General features: G+C 42.9%; 1 protein-coding gene across 3 annotated transcripts in view; it reads right to left on the reverse strand.

The window, feature by feature from the left end:
• Window positions 1-1,448: 1,448 nt before the first annotated feature.
• HUS1 (HUS1 checkpoint clamp component) overlaps window positions 1,449-21,787 on the reverse strand; it is a 38,107-nt gene continuing 17,768 nt past the window's right edge. For 2 of the 3 annotated variants that reach the window (XM_040433258.1, XM_040433259.1), the window contains 3 exons: window positions 21,507-21,606; window positions 18,770-18,901; window positions 1,449-1,729 (listed from right to left, as the gene is read on the reverse strand). In XM_040433258.1, the coding sequence (XP_040289192.1) occupies window positions 1,647-1,729; window positions 18,770-18,901; window positions 21,507-21,606 (315 nt within the window). In that variant the 3' untranslated portion in view covers window positions 1,449-1,646. The remainder of the gene's footprint in view (window positions 1,730-18,769; window positions 18,902-21,506; window positions 21,607-21,787) is intronic. The other variant, XM_040433257.1, reaches the window with a different exon arrangement.

The following is a 21,787-nucleotide window of genomic DNA, read 5'->3' on the forward strand; positions in this document are numbered from 1 at the left end:
CCTAGAAGATTGCAAATGCTTTCCAAGCATACCTGTGTGCACTATGTGTCTGTATTTCATGTCCAGTTAAAGCACTTTTAAAGCCTCATTCACACTTCAGTATTTTTCCATCAGTGATTGTGAGCCAAAACCAGGATTAGAACCTCCACATACATAACGGAGAGATCTGCACCTGTTCTGTGTTTAGAGCCGCACCTGGTTTTGGCTCAAAATCACTGATGGAAATCACTGACCGAACACTGACGTGTGAATGAGGCTTTTAGGGTCCATTCACACGTCCGTAATTTGGGTCCGCATTCGTTCCGCAATTTGCGGACCCATTAACTTTCAATGGGGCTGGAACGGACGCAAATCCACATTTCCTGGATCCGCATGCGTTTTTTCGGGATCCGCAATTTCGTTCCTGGAAAAAATAGAACATGTCCTATTCTTGTCCGCAATTGCGGACCAGAAAAGGCATTTTCTATTATAGTGTCTGATGTGCGGATCCGCAAATTGCATATCGCACATTGCAGGTGTCTGTTTTGCGGATCCGCAAAACACTTACGGACGTGTGACTGGACCCTTATTCTTATTCTGCTGAAAAACAACTCCCTAGAGCTCAGCTGAAAGTGAAAGTAAAAACAGCTTTCACTCCTGAATCAATTTCTAATGGCTATATCTTCTCATATAGTGGATATAATTCTATGGCTCTGGTATCGTTTGAAAGGTTGGAATGCTAGCTTTCAAAGAACGTCAGGCTGGTACCACTCCCAAGATATGAGCAGCTAAAGCAGCCCTACCATCTTCCGTCTGTTTGCTTTGGGCACTTGCAGAAGCAGAGCTAGGCACTTAGGAGCTGTTTTCCATCAGAATAAAAGTGCTTTTCATGGACATGGAATAGACACAAAGTGCACACAGGTATGCTTGGAATGTCTCTGCAATCTTTTATGGGGCAGTGCTCTTGGTTATATTGGTGAAAAAAAGGTGACAGACTCCCTTTAAGTAAGTGTTTATGACCTCTCAGTAGTTTAGAGATAAGTGTTATTAGATGACCAGTAAAAAGTGAAAGTATCAGTCACACAGCTAGAAAAACAGTTAACCCTTTGTGACAGAATGGCTCAATATTTTTAATAAAGGCCAATTGAAAAAACGATCTTTAGCCAAAAATGAGTAACATGCAATAATAATTAAAAAAAAATGTTTAGGACTGCTGGGAGGTATTTTGTGTTGCACTGTGGTACTGGCACAGCTGGGGAGGATTTGAGTGCTGCATGGTATTTGTTTGGTTAGGGAAGAATTTTGTGGAAGACTGAGGTTGGTGTTCGTTGTGATAAAGTATGTGGGCTGGTTTGGTTTGTGTGCTAAGGCTGCAGTCCCAGTGCAGATGGACATCTTTACATACAGTAGATCATAAAACCACAAATGTTAAGGAAGAAATAGAACAATTTTAACCTTAGTTTATTAAAAACACATATCCAGTATTATATTTAATCTGTTTTATGAAAATAAAGGGAGTAAAAAAATAAAAAGTATAACAATAGCAAAAATACAATGAAAATCATAAAACCATGGATGATCTTAGGAGAAAATGATATACTATTTATAAGTTCATTTGAAAACATGGAATTGTGAAAGAAGTTCTGAAAAAATGACAATGCATATATTTAAGAAATAGCAGGGATGAAATATTGCAAAGATGCATCATCATGTAGTAACATAAAGTGGACCATCCGCTTGTGTACAATATCTGCAAAACAAAAAATAAAAATCAGACCATTTCTGTTCTATTCAACTGTGAAAATAAGCAAGGAAAATACACTACTGGAGAATGAAAAATGAGCACCTTAAAAACTTAATGCAATTGAGCTGAAATTGTCAAAATAAAGCTGCTAGTCTTGCTTGGTGATCACACACCCTTTATTTTGGGTTCATGCAGCAGGGTATATATTAATGCAGGATCACATTAAGGCCCGTTTCACACGGGCGAGTATTCCGCGCGGGTGCAATGTGTGAGTTGAACGCATTGCACCCGCACTGAATCCTGACCCATTCATTTCTATGGGGCTGTGCACACGAGCGGTGATTTTCACGCATCACTTGTGCGTTGCGTGAAAATCGCAGCATGTTCCTCTTTGTGCGTTTTTCACGTAACGCAAGCCCCATAGAAATGGGGTTGCGTGAAAATTGCAGGCATCCGCAAGCAAGTGCGGATGCGGTGCGATTTTCACGCACGGTTGCTAGGTGACGATCGGGATGGGGACCCGATCATTATTATTTCCCCTTATAACATGGTTATAAGGGAAAATAATAGCATTCTGAATACGGAATGCATAGTACAATAGGGCTGGAGGGGTTAAAAATGTTTTTTAACTCACCTTAATCCACTTGTTCGCGCAGCCGGCATCTCTTCTGTCTTTATCTGTGAGCAATAGGACCTTTGATGATGTCACTACGCTCATCACATGATCCATCACCATGGTGATGGATCATGTGATGGACCACGTGATGAACGCAGTGACGTCATCAAAAGTCCTATTGCTCACAGATGAAGACAGAAGAGATGCCAGCTGCGCGAACAAGTGGATTAAGGCGAGTTAAATAATTTCTTTTTTTTAACCCCTCCAGCCCTATTCTACTATGCATTCTGTAATCAGAATGCTATTATTTTCCTTTATAACCATGTTATAAGGAGAAATAATACAATCTACACTACAACTAACCCAAACCTGAACTTCTGTTAAGAAGTTCGGGTCTGGGTACCACAGTCAGTTTTTTTATCACGCGCGTGCAAAACACATTGCACCTGCGCGATAAAAACTGAACATCGGAATGCAATCGCAGTCAAAACTGACTGCAATTGAGTACCTACTCGCGCGGGTTTTCTGCAATGCACCAGGACGCATCCGGACCTAATCCGGACACGCTCGTCTGCAAGGGGCCTAATACTAAGAATAAAAATGCACTGGTACTCAAGTAACATGCAGCTTAAATCTATAATAATTTATTGAAAAAAAGATCAAATCACTCCATATTATTCAAATAAAAACCACAATAAAACATGAAACCCCTTGTATAGTCCAGTCTGGTAAGACGGATTAATACATAAATTGTGTGCCATGGGACCCTTAATTCACACCTGATGTGTTTGTGTCCAACATAAATTCATTGGTGAGTTACTGCCGTTATGACTTGACACATTTGTTATGATTAAGGACCTGCAGTTTGTCTGAAACGCGTCAAGTTGTATCGAGGTGCTGTCTCCCTGTTTGTATTGCTTTGAGTTCATTGTTCTTCAACAAAGATACTCTTGGATTTTAAATCTGTGCTGGATCTACTCTTTTGTCGTTTCATCAGTTGGGAATGAGACAAGGTCTGTGCACGACTGCTTTCCTGGCGAGCTGGAGTTCTCTGCTACGTTTGAAACAGTACAAAGCTTTCTACAACCTCCGATGCTGCTCTCATTCGCAGGTTGTTGTGGTTCCCCCGATGGAGCTTCTATACCAGCAGTGCTTTCATGGCCACTTATCAGTAAATTAATCAGGTGTGAACTAAGGTTTAAAGGGAACCTGTCATCAACTAACAGCAGCATAAAGTAGAGACAGGCGAGTTGATTTCAGCGGTCTGTCATTTAAAAGTAAGTGGTTGCCGAAAACCAACATCATAATCATTGCAGACTGGGCCTGGAAAAGAGTCACGGCCACCTGAGAAGAGTCATGGTTTTTCATAAGTTCCTGCTCTCCTTGCCCACCTGCTGAAGACTGACAGTCTTCCACCTAGTTTTCTCCCTTTTTCCCTAGGAGAGAACTGCCAATCATCAGCAGATGGGTGAGAGTGCAGGAGATTATGAATAACCAGGACTCTTCTCAAGTAGATTTGACTCTTTTCAAGGCCTGAGCTGCAATGATTATGATGCTGGTTCTCGGCAACCACTTACTTTTAGCTCATGAGTGACACACCGCTGAAATCAGAGCATCTGTCCCTATTTTATGCTGCCCTCACTAAGATCAGCATAAAGTTGATGACAGGTTCCCTTTAATGTGCCGCACAATACATTTATAGTCTGCATGTTTGTAAGTGGGACACACCAGCTGGAATCTGCTACTGTGTCAAGTCATCAAATAGAGACCTGATCAATATAACAGCAGTAACTCACCAATGACTTTATGTTGGACACAAACGCATCAGGTGTGAATTGAGGGTCAGTGTGCACTCCGCTGCACAGAATATATGTATTCATCTGTTTACCAGACCAGGACCATACTATTTAGAAGTGGAATTTTATATTTTCAGTGCTTTATTGTGGTTTTTATTCGAATGATTGTCTCAGACAGTGATTTGGTCTTTTTAATAAATTTGTATTATATATTTATGCTGTGGGTTACTTGAGTGCCAGTACATTTTTATTCTCAGTATTTAGTTTGGTAGAGACTGGATACTCTGTAGTATAGTGTGTGTTTATTACCTGGAATCTCTCTCCAACCAATGAGCCAACCTTGTCCAGTATTCTGCCAGGGTCACATTAATAGTGGATGGTATCTCCCCTTGCTGCAATACAGGCTGCCACCTACCTGACAGTCATACAGATGCTGGATATCCTCTAGTGGTGTGTAATTCCCAATTTCAAATTGGACTAGTAGTTCAGCCAAGGCAGTTGTTGGCTGCTGTGCACAAGATATCTGTCGCCTTATCCAGTCTCAGGTATTCTCGATGAGGATTTGGGGGAAGAGATCCAGCTATCAAACTAACCAGGGGAGCTGCTGAATACCCTGAAGAGCATGTTTTGTAATGCGGGCTTTGTGTGGGAGGGTGTCCGAACTGGGTCAAAAAAGTCTCGCGCGAGCATCGGACGTCACTGGGCTCGGCGCATGCCCAGTGACTACGATGAAGTTCCTGCCCTCAGTCTCCAGCAAATCGCACTGGCACAGCCCTCAGTGGGTACTGCGTCTGCGCGAGACTTCGCTCGGCCGTCAGGGAGGGGGAGGAGAGGGATGAGACGCTGTGGGCGGTTAGGGATTCTGGAGGAAGGCGTTTTGGGCACTGTAAGAGGGGCGTTACTGGGCACACAAAGGGGAACATAACGCTCCTCTGGGCAGCTTCAGGGTTTTATAAAAGTTGTTTTTCTACAAAACTGCTGGACGGATTACAATAGAAAACAGCACAGCCGATTCAAGGTAAGCTGTGGAGCATGACTGGTTTAAAATCTGAATTTGTGTTATACGAGGTGACAGAATCCCTTTAAGCACGACACTTAGTGACGCTCCACCAATTTTTTTATATATACAGTACAGACCAAAAGTTTGGACACACCTTCTCATTCAAAGAGTTTTCTTTATTTTCATGACTATGAAGGCATCAAAACTATGAATTAACAAATGTGGAATTATATACATAACAAACAAGTGTGAAACAACTGAAAATATGTAATATTCTAGGTTCTTCAAAGTAGCCACCTTTTGCTTTGATTACTGCTTTGCACACTCTTGGCATTCTCTTGATGAGCTTCAAGAGGTAGTCCCCTGAAATGGTCTTCCAACAGTCTTGAAGGAGTTCCCAGAGATGCTTAGCACTTGTTGGCCCTTTTGCCTTCACTCTGCGGTCCAGCTCACCCCAAAGCATCTTGATTGGGTTCAGGTCCGGTGACTGTGGAGGCCAGAGCATCTGGCGCAGCACCCCATCACTCTCCTTCATGGTCAAATAGCCCTTACTTTCAAAGTTTTCCCAATTTTTCGGCTGACTGACTGACTGACCTTCATTTATTAAAGTAATGATGGCCACTCGTTTTTCTTTACTTAGCTGCTTTTTTCTTGCCATAATACCAATTCTAACAGTCTATTCAGTAGGACTATCAGCTGTGTATCCACCTGACTTCTCCTCAACGCAACTGATGGTCCCAACCCCATTTATAAGGCAAGAAATATCACTTATTAAACCTGACAGGGCACACCTGTGAAGTGAAAACCATTTCAGGGGACTACCTCTTGAAGCTCATCAAGAGAATGCCAAGAGTGTGCAAAGCAGTAATCAAAGCAAAAGGTGGCTACTTTGAAGAACTTAAATATGACATATTTTCAGTTGTTTCACAATTGTTTGTTATGTATATAATTCCACTTGTGTTAATTCATAGTTTTGATGCCTTCAGTGTGAATCTACAATTTTCATAGTCATGAAAATAAAGAAAACTCTTTGAATGAGAAGGTGTGTCCAAACTTTTGGTCTGTACTATATATATATATATATATATATTATTTCTTCATACTAATGTAAATAAGAACACTGCTTTTTTGGGGGGTTGGAATTCCATGCAGTCATGGTGGATTCATGGAAAAGGAATTACAGTTAAGTCTAATTCAGATTTTCCTATTTCATCACCATGATGGCCTACCAGATTACCTAATTAAGGGGGAAAGGGCTACGGCTTTAAAGGACCTTCCTGCCAAAGGATAGATCGGAAGATCCTGACAAGTCAAGCCTATAATGCTTAAAGGATAACTGTCACCTTTAGACCCTAATTTCAATTTTCATATATGTAGTTACTAATAACATGATATTCCAGAATCAGTTACTATTAGACTGACTTACCCCATATTTAATAAGATTCAGCCCTTAGCAACCAGTCTGCATAAAACTGCAATTTCACTAGAGGAGAGGGGCGGGCTGGAGCGCGCTGGGCGGCAGAAAGTGAGTGGACGGAGCCTCTAGGTGCTGAAAAGACGCCCCCATAGCACCTAGAGGCTCATTAGCATACCAATAAAACTACGTTTTTTTAGGGTAACCGCTGCACAGAAAGGGATTACAATAGAATGGTTAGGTAGAGCAGACACTAGCAGATCACTAGTGTCTGACAGCTAAATAGGTGAAAATATGGTGGTAGAAACCCTTTAAGTTTTACGTGTTATTACAGAAGGAGGGCAGCACTATTTCCTGGTTTCTATGGAAGTCAGAAACTACCTTTGGGAGGAACCCTGGATCTGGCTTAAATATTACCCTGTCATCCAGAATGGTTAAATGTGGATGTCTGAGAGAGGGCCTGAATCTTCCCTACTCTCCTAGCCAACATAATTGCAATAAGGAAAGCTGTCTTGAGTGAGAGCATCTTAACAGAAGCGCCCTCCAAATGCTCAAAAGGGGCTCTTAGTTAGACCCTGCAGGACTATGTTTAAATCACAGGTTGGGATTCTAGGTCTGACGAAGGGCCTCAATCAGCAAGCTGCTCTGAAGAACCTTTTGATGCATCTGTGCTCAGCTAAGGGTCCATTCACACATCCGCAACGTGTTTTGCGGATACACGGAGCCGCAAAACACAGAAAGCGGCAATGTGCGTTCCGCATTTTGCCGGCACTAATAGAATATGCCTGTTCTTGTCCGCAATTGTGGACAAGAATAGGACATGTTCTATTTTTTTGCGGAACGAAAGTGCGGACCCGAAAGTGCAGATCCGCAATTCCGTGTCCGGGCAGCACATAGGAATAAATGGGTCCGCAATTCCGTTCCGCAAAATGCAGAACAAAATTGCGGACGTGTGAATGGAGCCTAAATCTGAGTAAAAAAAAAAAAAAAAAAAGGACTTCAGTGTCGAAGGCCGGAGACCAAAATCTAACCCTCGTTGAAGAAAGTCCAGAATCCTCTGTATATTTGGAACTGAGGGGGACAAACAGATCTGAATCAACCAGGAGCAGAACTTTTAAATTTTTTTTAAATAAATTGCAGATATTACTTTTTTTCTACAGGCCTTGAGTATGGAGATTACTTTTTCTGACAACCTTTGACTTAAGATTTTCGACTCAGGATCCAGGCAGTCAGTTTGAATAACTGTGGACGTGGATGGATTAACAGACCTTGAGTCAGGATGTCCCTCCTGAAGGGAAGGACCCAAGGATCCAGTACCGTCTGTTTTTTGAGAATCGAAAACCAGCTTCTCTTTGGCCAGAATGGTGTTATTAGGATAAGATTTGGCCTGTCTTGAATACTTTTCTGAATAACCTTTTGAATCAGTTGAAATGGAGGAAATGCATTGCCCAAGGGTTGTCTCTTGTATCCAGGGAGCAGAATTTTTTTACTTTTCCGTTTACCTTTAACCACCTCTGGACCGCCTAACGCAGATTCGCGTTCCGGAGGTGGCAGCGCTGCGCACAATCACGCATATACGCGTCATCTCGCGAGACGCGAGATTTCGCTCAAAGCCAGCCCGCGCATGCGCATCGCGGGCCGGCAAAATTAAAAGAACAAGTTCGTCACCAGCCTGCCAGCAACGATCATTGGCTGGCAGGCTGGCGATTTTCAAAAAATCCAATCACAAGTCATATAACAGATCATATTAGTAAATATGATCTGTTATATGGCTTGTCTGCTCCTCTGCTGGTCCTTTTCGTCGGTTGGATCCAGCAGAGGAGCAGACTGAACTGTGAGTACACCAAACACTACACCTTAGCCCCAGATCACCCCCCTGCACCCCAATTAACCCTTTGATCACCCCTTTGATCGCCCCTGTCAATCACTAGTGAAAGGAAAAAAAGTGATCAGTGTAAACTGTCACTTTTTTTTTCCACTAGTATTGGCTGTTAGGTTTTAGGGATAGTTTAGGCCCCTTGGTTAGGTAGTTTAGCGTGAGTTAGCACCCAGCCCACCGCACCGCAGTCACTTATTCGCTGTTTAGCGTATCGCTAATCAGCATTTGTACTTTTATAGTATCTATAAGTGATCAAAACTGATCACGGTCAGATCTATAATAGTATTAGTGTCACCTTAGCTCGCCCTCCACCCAAAACGCAGTGTTTGCCCGATCAGGCCTGATCGGTCGCCTACACGTGCGTTCACCCACGCCCGCCCCACCGCAGTGACAAAAAATATATATTTTTTTGATCACTGCACATTCATTTTACACGCACTGCGGCGATAAAAAAATCAGTTTTGATATTTTTTATCAACCGCAGCGGCCTCCGGTACTTCGCTAGCCTCTGATTCATCACATGCCCATGTTCTCTGTTGCTATGTCCAGGGCACGATTTGAGGCCATCCTCCGTTTCCTGCATTTTAGCGACAACACCACCTCCCGTCCCAGAGGCCACCCAGCTTTTGACCGGCTCCACAAAATTCGGCCCCTCATAGACCATTTCAACCAGATTTGTATACCCCCGAGCAAAACATCTGCGTAGACGAGTCCCTAATACATTTTACCGGGCGCCTTGGCTTCAAACAATACATCCCAAGCAAGCGTGCCCGGTATGGGGTCAAATTGTATAAGCTCTGTGAAAGGGCCACAGGCTATACCCACAAATTTCGGATCTATGAGGGAAAAGATCAGACCCTGGAGCCGGTCGGTTGCCCTGACTACCTGGGGAGCAGTGGGAAGACAGTCTGGGACTTGGTGTCACCCTTATTCGGCAAGGGGTACCATCTTTATGTGGACAATTTTTACACAAGTGTGGCCCTCTTTAGGCATTTGTTTCTAGAACGGATTTGCGCCTGTGGCACCGCGCGAACTAGTCGCGTGGGCTTCCCCCAACGGCTTGTAACCACCCGTCTTGCAAGGGGGGAGAGGGCTGCCTTGTGTAACGAAGAACTGCTCGCGGTGAAATGGAGAGACAAGCGTGACGTTTACATGCTCTCCTCCATTCACGCAGACACGACAATCCAAATTGAGCGAGCAACCCGTGTCATTGAAAAGCCCCTCTGTGTCCACGACTATAATGCGCTCATGGGAGGGGTGGACTTCAATGACCAGATGTTGTCTCCGTATTTAGTTTCCCGCAGAACCAGACGCTGGTATAAGAAGGTGTCTGTATATTTAATCCAATTGGCGCTGTATAATAGTTTTGTTCTCTACAGTAAGGCTAGGAGAACACGATCCTTCCTCAAATTCCAGGAAGAGATCATCGAGAACCTCCTTTATCCAGGAGGTTCCGTGGCCCCATCCACCAGTGTAGTTAGCCGTCTACACGAGCGACATTTCCCCAGTGTCGTTCCTGGTACCTCAACCCAACCGTCACCCCGAAAAAGATGTCGTGTCTGTAGCAGGAGTGGAATAAGGCGTGACACCCGCTATTTCTGTCCTGACTGTCCTGACCACCCTGCCCTATGCTTTGGTGAGTGTTTCCGGAAGTACCACACACAGGTACACCTAGCATAGGGATTGCATCTCACAGGACAGGCACACAGGGCTATTAGGGCCCTTTTACTCACAGCTGCTGCAAACCTCTCCTTTACCTGGGATAAAGTGCATAACGTACTTTGCCACATCTTTGGGCGATTTGCGCTTTGCACATTGTCCCATGGGGAAGGAGAGGTTTGTTCTATAAAGGTAAAAAAAACTAAACAAAAAAAAAATTACCGGTAAGTAAAAAAGTTAAAAAAAGTTAATATGTTCTGTTCTAAAGTTAATAAAGTTATTGCGTTGCGGCCTGGTTTTTTCTTTTTTGTTTTGTTTTTTTTACCTTCCAGGTGGACCAACCGATCGACTAGCTGCAGCACTGATGTGCATTTGGACAGAAGCATTGCGCTGCTGTCAGATTACACGCAAGTCGGTGTATGCGGCGCTGCAAGACGAGATTTCTCCTCTGCAGTAAAATATACGTTTGCCGAGGCATATGAGCTGAGGAGGTGGCGGTGTTCATATACTTTGGCAAACACTTTGTATATATAAAAAAAAAAATCCCGGCAATGATTTATTCATCCACATCGATTGATGTGAATGGAGAAATCTGGTTTGCCAGGGCATACGAGCTAAGTGGGTATGGATGTTGGGCGGAGCTCCTATGTCCTGGCAGACGCCTTTCCCCTCTTTCTTTTTTTGGCAGAGATTTTTTCATCCACATTGATCGATGCGAATGAAGACATCTGTGCCGTTCATTTTTTTCTTTCAGCCCAGAGGCTGAACGAAAAAAAAAAATCTCATTACCTGTATGCTCAATATAAGGAGAATAGCAGAAACTCCTAATGCTGGGCATACATGTAATGATTGCGGAGACCCTCAAATGCCAGGGCAGTACAAACAGCCCACAAATAACACCATTTTGGAAAGAAGACACCCCAAGGTATTCGCTGAGGGGCATATTGAGTCCATGAAAGATTGAAATTTTTGTCCCAAGTTAGCGGAAAGGGAGACTTTGTGAGAACAAAATCAAAAAAATCAATTTCCGCTAACTTGTGCCAAATTATTTTTTTTTCTATGAACTCGCCATGCCCCTCATTGAATACCTTGGGGTGTCTTCTTTCCAAAATGGGGTCACATGTGAGGTATTTATACTGCCCTGGCATTTTAGGGGCCCCAAAGCGTGAGAAGAAGTCTGGTATCCAAATGTCTAAAAATGCCCTCCTAAAAGGAATTTGGGCACCTTTGCCCACCTAGGCTGCAAAAAAAGTGTCACACATGTGGTATCTCCGTATTCAGGAGAAGTTGGGGAATGTGTTTTGGGGTGTCATTTTACATATACCCATGCTGGGTGAGATAAATATCTTGGTCAAATGCCAACTTTGTATAAAAAAAAAAAAAAATGGGAAAAGTTGTCTTTTGCCAAGATATTTCTCTCACCCAGCATGGGTATATGTAAATTGACACCACAAAACACATTCCCCAACTTCTCCTGAATACGGCGATACCACATGTGTGACACTTTTTTGCAGCCTAGGTGGACAAAGGGGCCCACATTCCAAAGAGCACCTTTCGGATTTCACAGGTCATTTACCTACTTACCACACATTAGGGCCCCTGGAAAATGCCAGGGCAGTATGACTACCCCACAAGTGACCCCATTTTGGAAAGAAGACACCCCAAGGTATTCCGTGAGGGGCATGGCAAGTTCCTAGAATTTTTTATTTTTTGTCACAAGTTAGTGGAAAATGAGGATTTTTTTTTTTTTTTTTCATACAAAGTCTCATATTCCACTAACTTGTGACAAAAAATAAAAACTTCCATGAACTCACTATGCCCATCAGCGAATACCTTGGGGTCTCTTCTTTCCAAAATGGGGTCACTTGTGGGGTAGTTATACTGCCCTGGCATTCTAGGGGCCCAAATGTGTGGTAAGGAGTTTGAAATCAAATTCTGTAAAAAATGACCAGTGAAATCCGAAAGGTGCTCTTTGGAATATGGGCCCCTTTCCCCACCTAGGCTGCAAAAAAGTGTCACACATCTGGTATCTCCGTACTCAGGAGAAGTTGGGGAATGTGTTTTGGGGTGTCATTTTACATATACCCATGCTGGGTGAGAGAAATATCTTGGCAAAAGACAACTTTTCCCATTTTTTTATACAAAGTTGGCATTTGACCAAGATATTTATCTCACCCAGCATGGGTATATGTAAAAAGACACCCCAACACACATTCCTCAACTTCTCCTGAATACAGAGATACCAGATGTGTGACACTTTTTTGCAGCCTAGGTGGGCAAAGGGGCCCATATTCCAAAGAGCACCTTTCGGATTTCACTGGTCATTTTTTACAGAATTTGATTTCAAACTCCTTACCACACATTTGGGCCCCTAGAATGCCAGGGCAGTATAACTACCCCACAAGTGACCCCATTTTGGAAAGAAGAGACCCCAAGGTATTTCGTGATGGGCATAGTGAGTTCATAGAACTTTTTATTTTTTGTCACAAGTTAGTGGAATATGAGACTTTGTAAGAAAAAAAAAAAAAAAATATCATCATTTTCCGCTAACTTGTGACAAAAAATTAAAAGTTCTATGAACTCACTATGCCCATCAGCGAATACCTTAGGGTGTGTACTTTCCGAAATGGGGTCATTTGTGGGGTGTTTGTACTGTCTGGGCATTGTAGAACCTCAGGAAACATGACAGGTGCTCAGAAAGTCAGAGCTGCTTCAAAAAGCGGAAATTCACATTTTTGTACCATAGTTTGTAAACGCTATAACTTTTACCCAAACCATTTTTTTTTTTTACCCAAACATTTTTTTTTTTATCAAAGACATGTAGAACAATAAATTTAGAGCAAAATTTAGATATGGATCTCGTTTTTTTTGCAAAATTTTACAACTGAAAGTGAAAAATGTCATTTTTTTGCAAAAAAATCGTTAAATTTCGATTAATAACAAAAAAAGTAAAAATGTCAGCAGCAATGAAATACCACCAAATGAAAGCTCTATTAGTGAGAAGAAAAGGAGGTAAAATTCATTTGGGTGGTAAGTTGCATGACCGAGCAATAAACGGTGAAATTAGTGTAGGTCAGAAGTGTAAAAAGTGGCCTGGTCTTTCAGGGTGTTTAAGCACTGGGGGCTGAGGTGGTTAAAGGCAAGCCGATCTATGACTGGAGAACCCTATCTTTCTTCTATCAGGCTGAATGTTTCTGGATTTAGCGACCATTCACCCTGGTCCAAAGTTTTGTGGCTCAAAAAATCCGCCACTTGGTTCTGGGCGACTTTTCGGTGTACCGCCGATACAGATTTTACATTCTCTTCGGCCCAAGAGAATATTTTTTCTCAGACTCATTAGTTCTTTTGATCTTGTACCCCCTTGGTGTCTCAAATAGGACACTGTTACATTGTCGGAAAAGTATTTTATGTGGTGACCTTCTATGAAGTCCGATGCAGCTTTTAGCGACTCCCATACCGCCCTTAATTCTTTGCAATTTGACTAGAGATCTGACATGGCTCTCGGCCAAAGACCTTGAAAGAAATTTCTCTCTACATTTGCTCCCCAGCCTGTTTTGCCGGCATTTTTCTGAATCTGGATAAACTGAGTTTTCCACCAATCCACTCCTTTCCCTAGATTTGCAGATCTGGTCCACCATGTGAGCAACTTTATGTGCTGTGGGATCGGGACCTTCTGGTCCAAAGACACTTGTCTTCTGTCCCAGCACCTCAGTAGCCATAGCTGAAGAGCTCTGAAGTGGATCTGGGACCAACATTATGCATGACGTTAATAACACCCAATAGTCTTCTTGCCTCCCTCATAGAACATGAACTTCTTTTTTGGAATTTTTTCACCTTCCCTCGTAAGCACACCGCTTTTTCTTTTGGAAGGAACGAGCACTGTGTTTGAGTCCAGGAGGATTCCCAAGAATTTTATGCTTGTTTGAGGAAGACGACAAGATTATTATTTTTTTATTTACTATCCATCCCAGATTTTTTAGTGAGGCTAGGAAGGACCTTAGGTCGCACTCCATCTGTTTTTTGGAATATGCAATTATCAGAAAGTTGTCTAAATAAGGAATTATTATTAGACCCTGGTTCCTTAGATAGGCCACCATTTCCACAACTATTTTGGTAAAAACCCTGGGGGCGGAAGAAATGCCGAATGTGAGGGTAATAAACTGGAAATGCCAAATTTCCCCTGTTCGGTCTCTTAGTGCGAATCTTAAGAATTTCTGACATTGTTCTCGAATCGGTACATGGTAATATGCGTTCTTTAGATCGATAGTGCACATTAGTGCATTTTGTTTTATTAACGGGATTGTGGACGCCAGAGACTCCATCTTGAAGTTCCTGTATAGGATGTTTTTGTTTAGACCCTTTAGATTTATTATTGTTCTGGATGACCCGTCTGGCTTGGCCACTAGAAAGAGTTGAGTAGAATCCCGCTTTTTCTTGAGATGGGGGAACCCAGGCAATTGCCCCCAGATTTAACATCTCTAGGACGCCCTTCCAGAGGTCTTTCCCTCAGGCAGGGCTCCAGATGGCGACCAAAATGGTCGCCAATGCGACTTAGAATTTACAAATGGCGACAAGACTTTTTAGTCTTGTCGCCATTTGCGACTAGACCCGCCGCCGCAGCTCTGCTCAATACAGCGGCGGGCACAGGAGATGATGATAGTTCTCAGCAGCGCAGGAGGAGTCTCTCCCTCCCCCCTGTGCTGCCGCCCCCGCCGCTGCCAATAAGAAGAGAGACGGGAGGAGGAGGAGGGGCTGTGGCCACTGCGCCACCAATGAAGAAAACTGAGCTGTAATACAAATACAGGAGGCGGGTGCCGGAATCAAATAGCCGGCACCCGACCTCTGTGACAGGGAGCTGCGATCCGCTGCAGTTGAGTTAACCCTTCAGGTGCGGTACCTGAGGGGTTAATTGTAGCTGATCGCAGCTCCCTGTCACAGAGGTCGGGTGCCGGCTATTTGATTCCGGCACCCGCCTCCTGTATTTGTATAAGAAACGTTGGTGGCACACTGCGCCACCAATGTTTATACTGGGGTGATGGGGCGCACTGCGCCACCAATGTTTATACTGGGGTGATGGGGCGCACTGCGCCACCAATGTTTATACTGGGGTGATGGGGGGCGCACTGCGCCACCAATGTTTATACTGGGGTGATGGGGGGGCGCACTGCGCCACCAATGTTTATACTGGGGTGATGGGGCGCACTGCGCCACCAATGTTTATACTGGGGTGATGGGGGGGCGCACTGCGCCACCAATGTTTATACTGGGGTGATGGGGGGGCGCACTGCGCCACCAATGTTTATTATATTGACCTTCTACTATACATTCTGTATTCAGAATGCTATTATTTTCCCTTATAACCATGTTATAAGGGAAAATAACACAGTGAATAGACTGTCACCTAGGAACCATGCGTGAAAATCGCACCGCATCCGGACTTGCTTGCAGATGCTTGCGATTTTCACACAGCCCCATTAACTTCTATGGGGCCTGCGTTGCGTGAAAAACGCACAACAGAGCATGCTGCGATTTTCACGCAACGCACAAGTGATGTGTGAAAATCACCGCTCATGTGCACAGCCCCATAGAAGTGAATGGGTCCGGATTTAGTGCGGGTGCATTCCGGTATTTTGAATGCTGGATCCGGCACTAATACATTCCTATGGGGAAAAATGCTGGATCCGGCATTCAGGCAAGTCTTCATTTTTTTTCGCCGGAGATAAAACCGTAGCATGCTGTGGTTTTATCTTTTGCCTGATCAGTCAAAATGACTGAACTGAAGACGTCCTGATGCAAACTGAACGGATTACTCTCCATTCAGAATGCATGGGGATATACCTGATCCGTTCTTTTCTGGTATAGAGCCCCCGTGACGGAACTCAATGCCGGAAATGAAAAACGCTAGTGTGAAAGTACTTTAAAATATTAAGTTTAAATCCCCCCTTTCCCAATTTTACATATAAAATATATAAACAATAAATAAATAAACATAATTACATAGCGCTGTCCAAACTATTAAATTATTAAAAAATATCTCCTATGCGGTGAGCATTCGCCATTTTTTAGTCACCTTGTCACCCCAAAAAATAGCATAGGACTGTTCTATTATGGGCCGAATGTTTCATAAAATGCGAAATGCACGCAGCTTTTTTTTTTTTTTTGGGTTTTTTTTTTTGCGCGGTATTGAGTATCGCAATACTTTTTTATGGTGACGAAAGCGAATCAAAATTTTGGTTTCAAAACAACCCTACGCCGATCTGATCGGCGTAGCGTTGTCACGATACCAAAGTTTTGATTCAGTTTCGATTTGGCGACTAAAAATTTGATTTGGCTCCTAAATTTTTCAGTTCAGGAGCCAATGGCTACTAGGTATTTTTTTTAGTCTGGAGCACTGTCAGGCTTTTTGACAGTGGGGATGTGAACGTATTTGTTTGGGGGAAGAGTGGAGAACTCTATCTTGTACCCGTTCTCCACTATGTCTAAAATCCAGGGGTCTCATGTAACTTCCCTCCACTGGGAAGATAACCCCCTCAGTCTTCCCCCAATCCTGGCGTCATTGCTTATTGCTAGATTTTTGCTGGGGATTAAGGAGGAACCCTCTACCCCGACCGCCTTTTTGGTAGCTCCACCACCCCGATTTGCCTTTTCCCCTATAGGATCTATCACGATCTCCATAGGGATGAAAGAAAAAAAAAAATCTTCTGGGAAACCTTTTTTCTTATCCATCGCTTTTTCCAGGATTTTGTCCAAAACCGGACCAAAGACATACTCTCCCGAAAAAGTGATGGAACAGAGCTTCATTTTTGAGGCCTTGTCACCAGACCAGTCCCTGGATTCAATGAAGGCCATTTTGGCTCCACACAGATATGGATCAAAAGGGGCCCAGCATGCATGTGGGACCTGCACTTCCTGGATTTCATGGTCGCTGTTATGGCACCCAACAGGTGAGCTTTAGTGTTAGGACCCGTCTAATAGAGATCGCCTTGGCGTGCGGCAGACGGGCTCAAATGATTTTGTACAAAATGTATTTGCTAAGCATCTCTAAGTTATTAGCATAGCATTTACAATGTAAAATACTTTTGGTTTGTGTTTGTCAGATGTATATTTGCAGCCACACTAGCGAGGTGCACCTGCACATTGGGATGTGCTGACCCCTCCCCCCCTTTTTGTGCTTCCGAAAGGGGATTGTTATCCTCCCATTGCCTAGAAGGCCCTGCGTCCTCCATTATATAATCAGACTCAGAGGAGGAAAGGACCGCCATCTTACCGGGACTGGATTCTTTAAGCTAGGCCAGGGAAGACTTTAGGGTTGTTGCGGGTATCGAATTATCGATACTTTTGTACCGATATCCATTCGATACCAGGATTTGACATTTACCAATACTAGGCTGCGCTACTGCACAGCCTAGTATCAAAGAACATGGCACACGCTGCTCTCAGCGCACTCCATGTTCTCCTTTGCCGAACAGGGGAGAAGGAGTCACTCTCTCCCTACTCCCTGTGCCGCTGCGACCAATGAGAAGAGAGGGGCGGAGGGGCTGTGGCTAATGATGATAACTAAACCATTAATACAAATAAAGGAGGCGGGTGCCGGCGGCAGAATCACATAGCCGGCACCTGACCTCTGACAGGGCGCTGCGATCCTTGGCAGTTAACCCCTCAGGTGCAGCACCTGAGGGGTTAACTGCCAAGGATTGCAGCGCCATGTCATCGAGGTGGGGTGCCGGCTATGTGATTCTGCCGCTGGCACCCGCCTCCTATATTTTCAATAAAAGGTTACTTACCTTTATTGCTGGCGCAGTGCGCCCCCCCCCCTTCCCCCAGTACTAAAAACATTGGTGGCGCAGTGCACCCCCCAACCCCCCCAGTATTAGAGACTACCTACTATGAATGAAGAGTATTGTAGTTCATGAATTGTAGTTCAGCCAACGCAGATCTGAATTTTTGGGAAACATTTCTGCAATATAGCATATCTTACATCTGCTAGCATCAGATAAGCCCCCAAGAGAATAGAACTAGTGAAACTAAATGCATCCAACTAAAGCTACCTAACGTTAGCTGAGGTTATTGCACCCGTTATGCCTTCAGCATCATTGCTGTTCACAGCTCATTCTGTGTGCATACACACTCGCCTGTTTCCATCTCTCCACTGTAGGACAGAGGCATCCTGGGAAGAAGGAGAAAAGGCATCATCTTCCATCTTCCCATGTGGCAGAATATGGACTCACCTTGTACCACAGCACATACCAGCTACACAGACTGCTGCTTCCAGCAATAACCAGTTATCAGCAGCAGACTGGCTTTCACATGTTCATCCATCTTAGCATCTTATGCTTCAGTCGTTTTATAAAATGTGCTCTTTATCTACGTTTCTGACTGTGTTAATTTACGTTTTATGCTCTATTGTTTTCTAGATCCAATAAACTCTACAGACTTCCCATTCAGTTATTGGAGAATAGACTGGATTACCTGCATGTCACACTACAGGGTAACGTGTAGCGAGGACAGAGCACACCCGCTCTGCTAGACTGGGAGACACAGCTCCATTTTCTCAGTCCAGTCATGGATGCTGGAGTGTGGTCTGGATTTAGGACTGGTTTATTGGCAACAATTTCTATTTCTCTCTAAATGACCTTATACAATCTACATATCACATAATCTTGAAAACACTATATGACTTACTGCATATGGCTTTATTTGGATTTACTTGTTGTCCTGCAAGAAACTGTAGAAGCTTCTTTATATCCACTCGGGCTTCTGACATGATGTCTGGGTCTCTTTCCTGAGTGTAACTTTGTGATGGCTCATCAGAAACTAGTGGAAAAGATCATAAGGAAACATATTATTATTATTATTAAAGACTAGCGCAAGTGAACCTCTGAATAAATAATGGCAAGCTGCAGACTATCCACGGTTTACCCCTTAGGATACTGGAGGTTTTTTTGTTTTTATTTTTCTTCCCCATCTTCCTTGAGACATAACTTTTTTATATTTCTGTTCACATAGCTGTATGAGGGTTTATTTTTTGCGGGACACCATAATTAATGCCACCATTAATTATGGCATAAAATGTAAAAAACAAAATTCCAAATGGGGTGGAATTGAAAAAAAAAATAATGCAATTCCTCCACCGTTTTTACGGGTTTTGTTCCCACGGTGTTCTGTTTGGTCACTACTAGAGATGAGCGAATTTCAGGTTAGGAAATTCGTTCACTGGTAAAAGGTGAATTGCGTTATGGATTCCGTTACCACGGACCACCTCTGCATAACGGAGATGGAACGGATCCGTTTTGCAGCCCATAGACTTCTATTATGACGGAATGAATAACGGAATGCCTCCAAAGGCATTCCGTCATAAAATTGCGCTATGGTCCGCGGTAACGGAATCCATAACGCAATTCACCTTTTACCAGTAAACGAAGCGTGAACCAATTTCATAACCTGAAATTCGCTCATCTCTAGTCAGTACGATTACAATTATACCTCATATGTTTAGGTTTTTATGTTTAAATAGTGTAAAAATTTATTTTAACTTTGAAAAATATATATTATTTATACATCACCCCATACCTTTTTTATAGTTCTATCTACAGAGCTGTGTGGGGGCTCATTTTTTTGCGGGGCAATGTGTAGTTTTTATTGATACCATTTTGGAGTGTGTGACTTTTTGATCACATTTTATAAAAAAAAATTGGGTAAGAGAAGCAATGGAAAAAAATGGCAAATTGGCCATTTTGACCCTTTTTTTTTTTTTTACTTTTCTTTAAGAATTTTGAAGCTGGTATGAGTGTACAAAATGCATTTTTTACTTTTGAACAATCATGGATTTTTAACATGCATTTATTACTGACTGTGGTTTCATTTCTTATGTTGTCCTGCCACCTGGTGGCCAAAATAAGAATTTAATTTTCAATGCTCAGCCTCTTCAGTGAGGCTTAGAGCATTAAAATCAATTACCGACATCCTCATTGGCCACTGAGGTTGCCGGTAACAAGACCCTTTTCATGCCGATTGCAGTAGCAGGCATGGGAGCCGATGCATCCCTGCCATTCACTCTCATAGGCCAAAAAGCACTAGGACTGAAGTTTGTCAAATGATATCATCATTGTGACCGCCTGAACCAAGCTGCAAGTGGCTTAGGACCCTTGCCGAAAGAAGGCTTTATCCTACACTGGTCACAGAGGCATGGAACAGGAGTGAGGCGAGTTTCTGAGTTTGTTAATTTCCTTTTCAACCTTAGAGAAGTGTACTACTGGGCTACTATAGGGCATTAGTACTACTACGAGATCTATAAGCAGGCATGTTTACTTCTGAGGCACATTATGGTTGGCTGTATTATTTCTGAGGGCAATGTACTAGGGGGCATAAATAGTACTGGGGCATTATAGGTAGGAATTATTACTTCTGGGGCATACTATTGGGCACTATAGGGGGACATTAGTACTACTTGGTGCATTATATATGGGCATTATTACTTCTGCTAGCACTATGGGGGACATTACTACTACTGGGGGCATTATTACTATTGGGGCACTATTACTAGTTAGGACACTTTAGAAGAGAATTATTACTATTGGAGGGACTATTGCTGTGGAGGGGCACCTTGGCACAGTATCAGCTGAGAACAATTATTTTTGGGGGACACTGTGCTTGCAGCACTGTTACTGTCCGTGGCACTACTTGCTGGGTGGAATTATTTCGGGGCACTGTGTGGCAATAATTATTGATAGGGGGGGGACACTATCTGTGTAGTACTAGTATTCTCCTGGAGACTATTTGTTTTTGCAAAATCGTAGCACAGCAGGCACAGTATAAGGGGTGGCCCAATGAGGTGATGAGAATGATGGAAAAGTAGGAACCCAAGATGTCTGTGTGACAAACTCTGGAGAGACAAAATATGGCTGAAATAAATCATCATGGCTGTCTTGTATAAATGCAGAAGATAAGGAAAACGAACCTCTATATCAGAGGAGATGTGACAATGTAATAGGCATGTAGTGCTATACCCTTTTGTATGTTTGGTAGTGCGAAATGCAATTTAAAATGGAATAGTCATCTATTATGGGTCGTAACGTGGTTCCTGTCATTTTGACGAGATTAGTGCTGACAAAAGTTTTGAACAGAGCCTATAATAGCGGAGTGAGAATTGCCTTATTTTGTTACATTTGTCATGGTTGGCTTCATTGGGGGTACTTGGTTTGAACTTCTTAACATTTGGCATGAAATGGTTGAGCAACAATGCACTATTAGAGTGATGGAGCTTATCTCACCAAAGCAAGCACAATTCTTTAATCCCTTAACATCTTTTATGATTGTTACCGGCTTCTCTAAGAGATGGAAATACTCCTAAAACTGCAAAGACAAATATAGACTACAAGGATCATTACATATAAAAATTCATAAGTACAGAATCACCTACCCCAAGGAGGATTTCCCAGATCTTTGAAATGTGTTGAAACAGAAACTAGATCAGTCTCTATTTTCAAATTAATTTCTCCATTTCTATTGGCTTCAATGACCTTAAAAATAAATGAATGCAGTTTATAATTCTTCTTACTGTAGCTGTGCTGCAGCTTTATGAAATAGTCATACCAGACAGAAATATTTGATTGCAAGTATAACAAAACAAATACCTATATGCTTTACATTTTTTTTGTCATTAATTTTACAAAATATTTGCATAACACACAATGTATCATT

Source organism: Bufo bufo, chromosome 5 (assembly GCF_905171765.1).
Source record: "Bufo bufo chromosome 5, aBufBuf1.1, whole genome shotgun sequence".
NCBI lineage: Eukaryota > Metazoa > Chordata > Amphibia > Anura > Bufonidae > Bufo > Bufo bufo.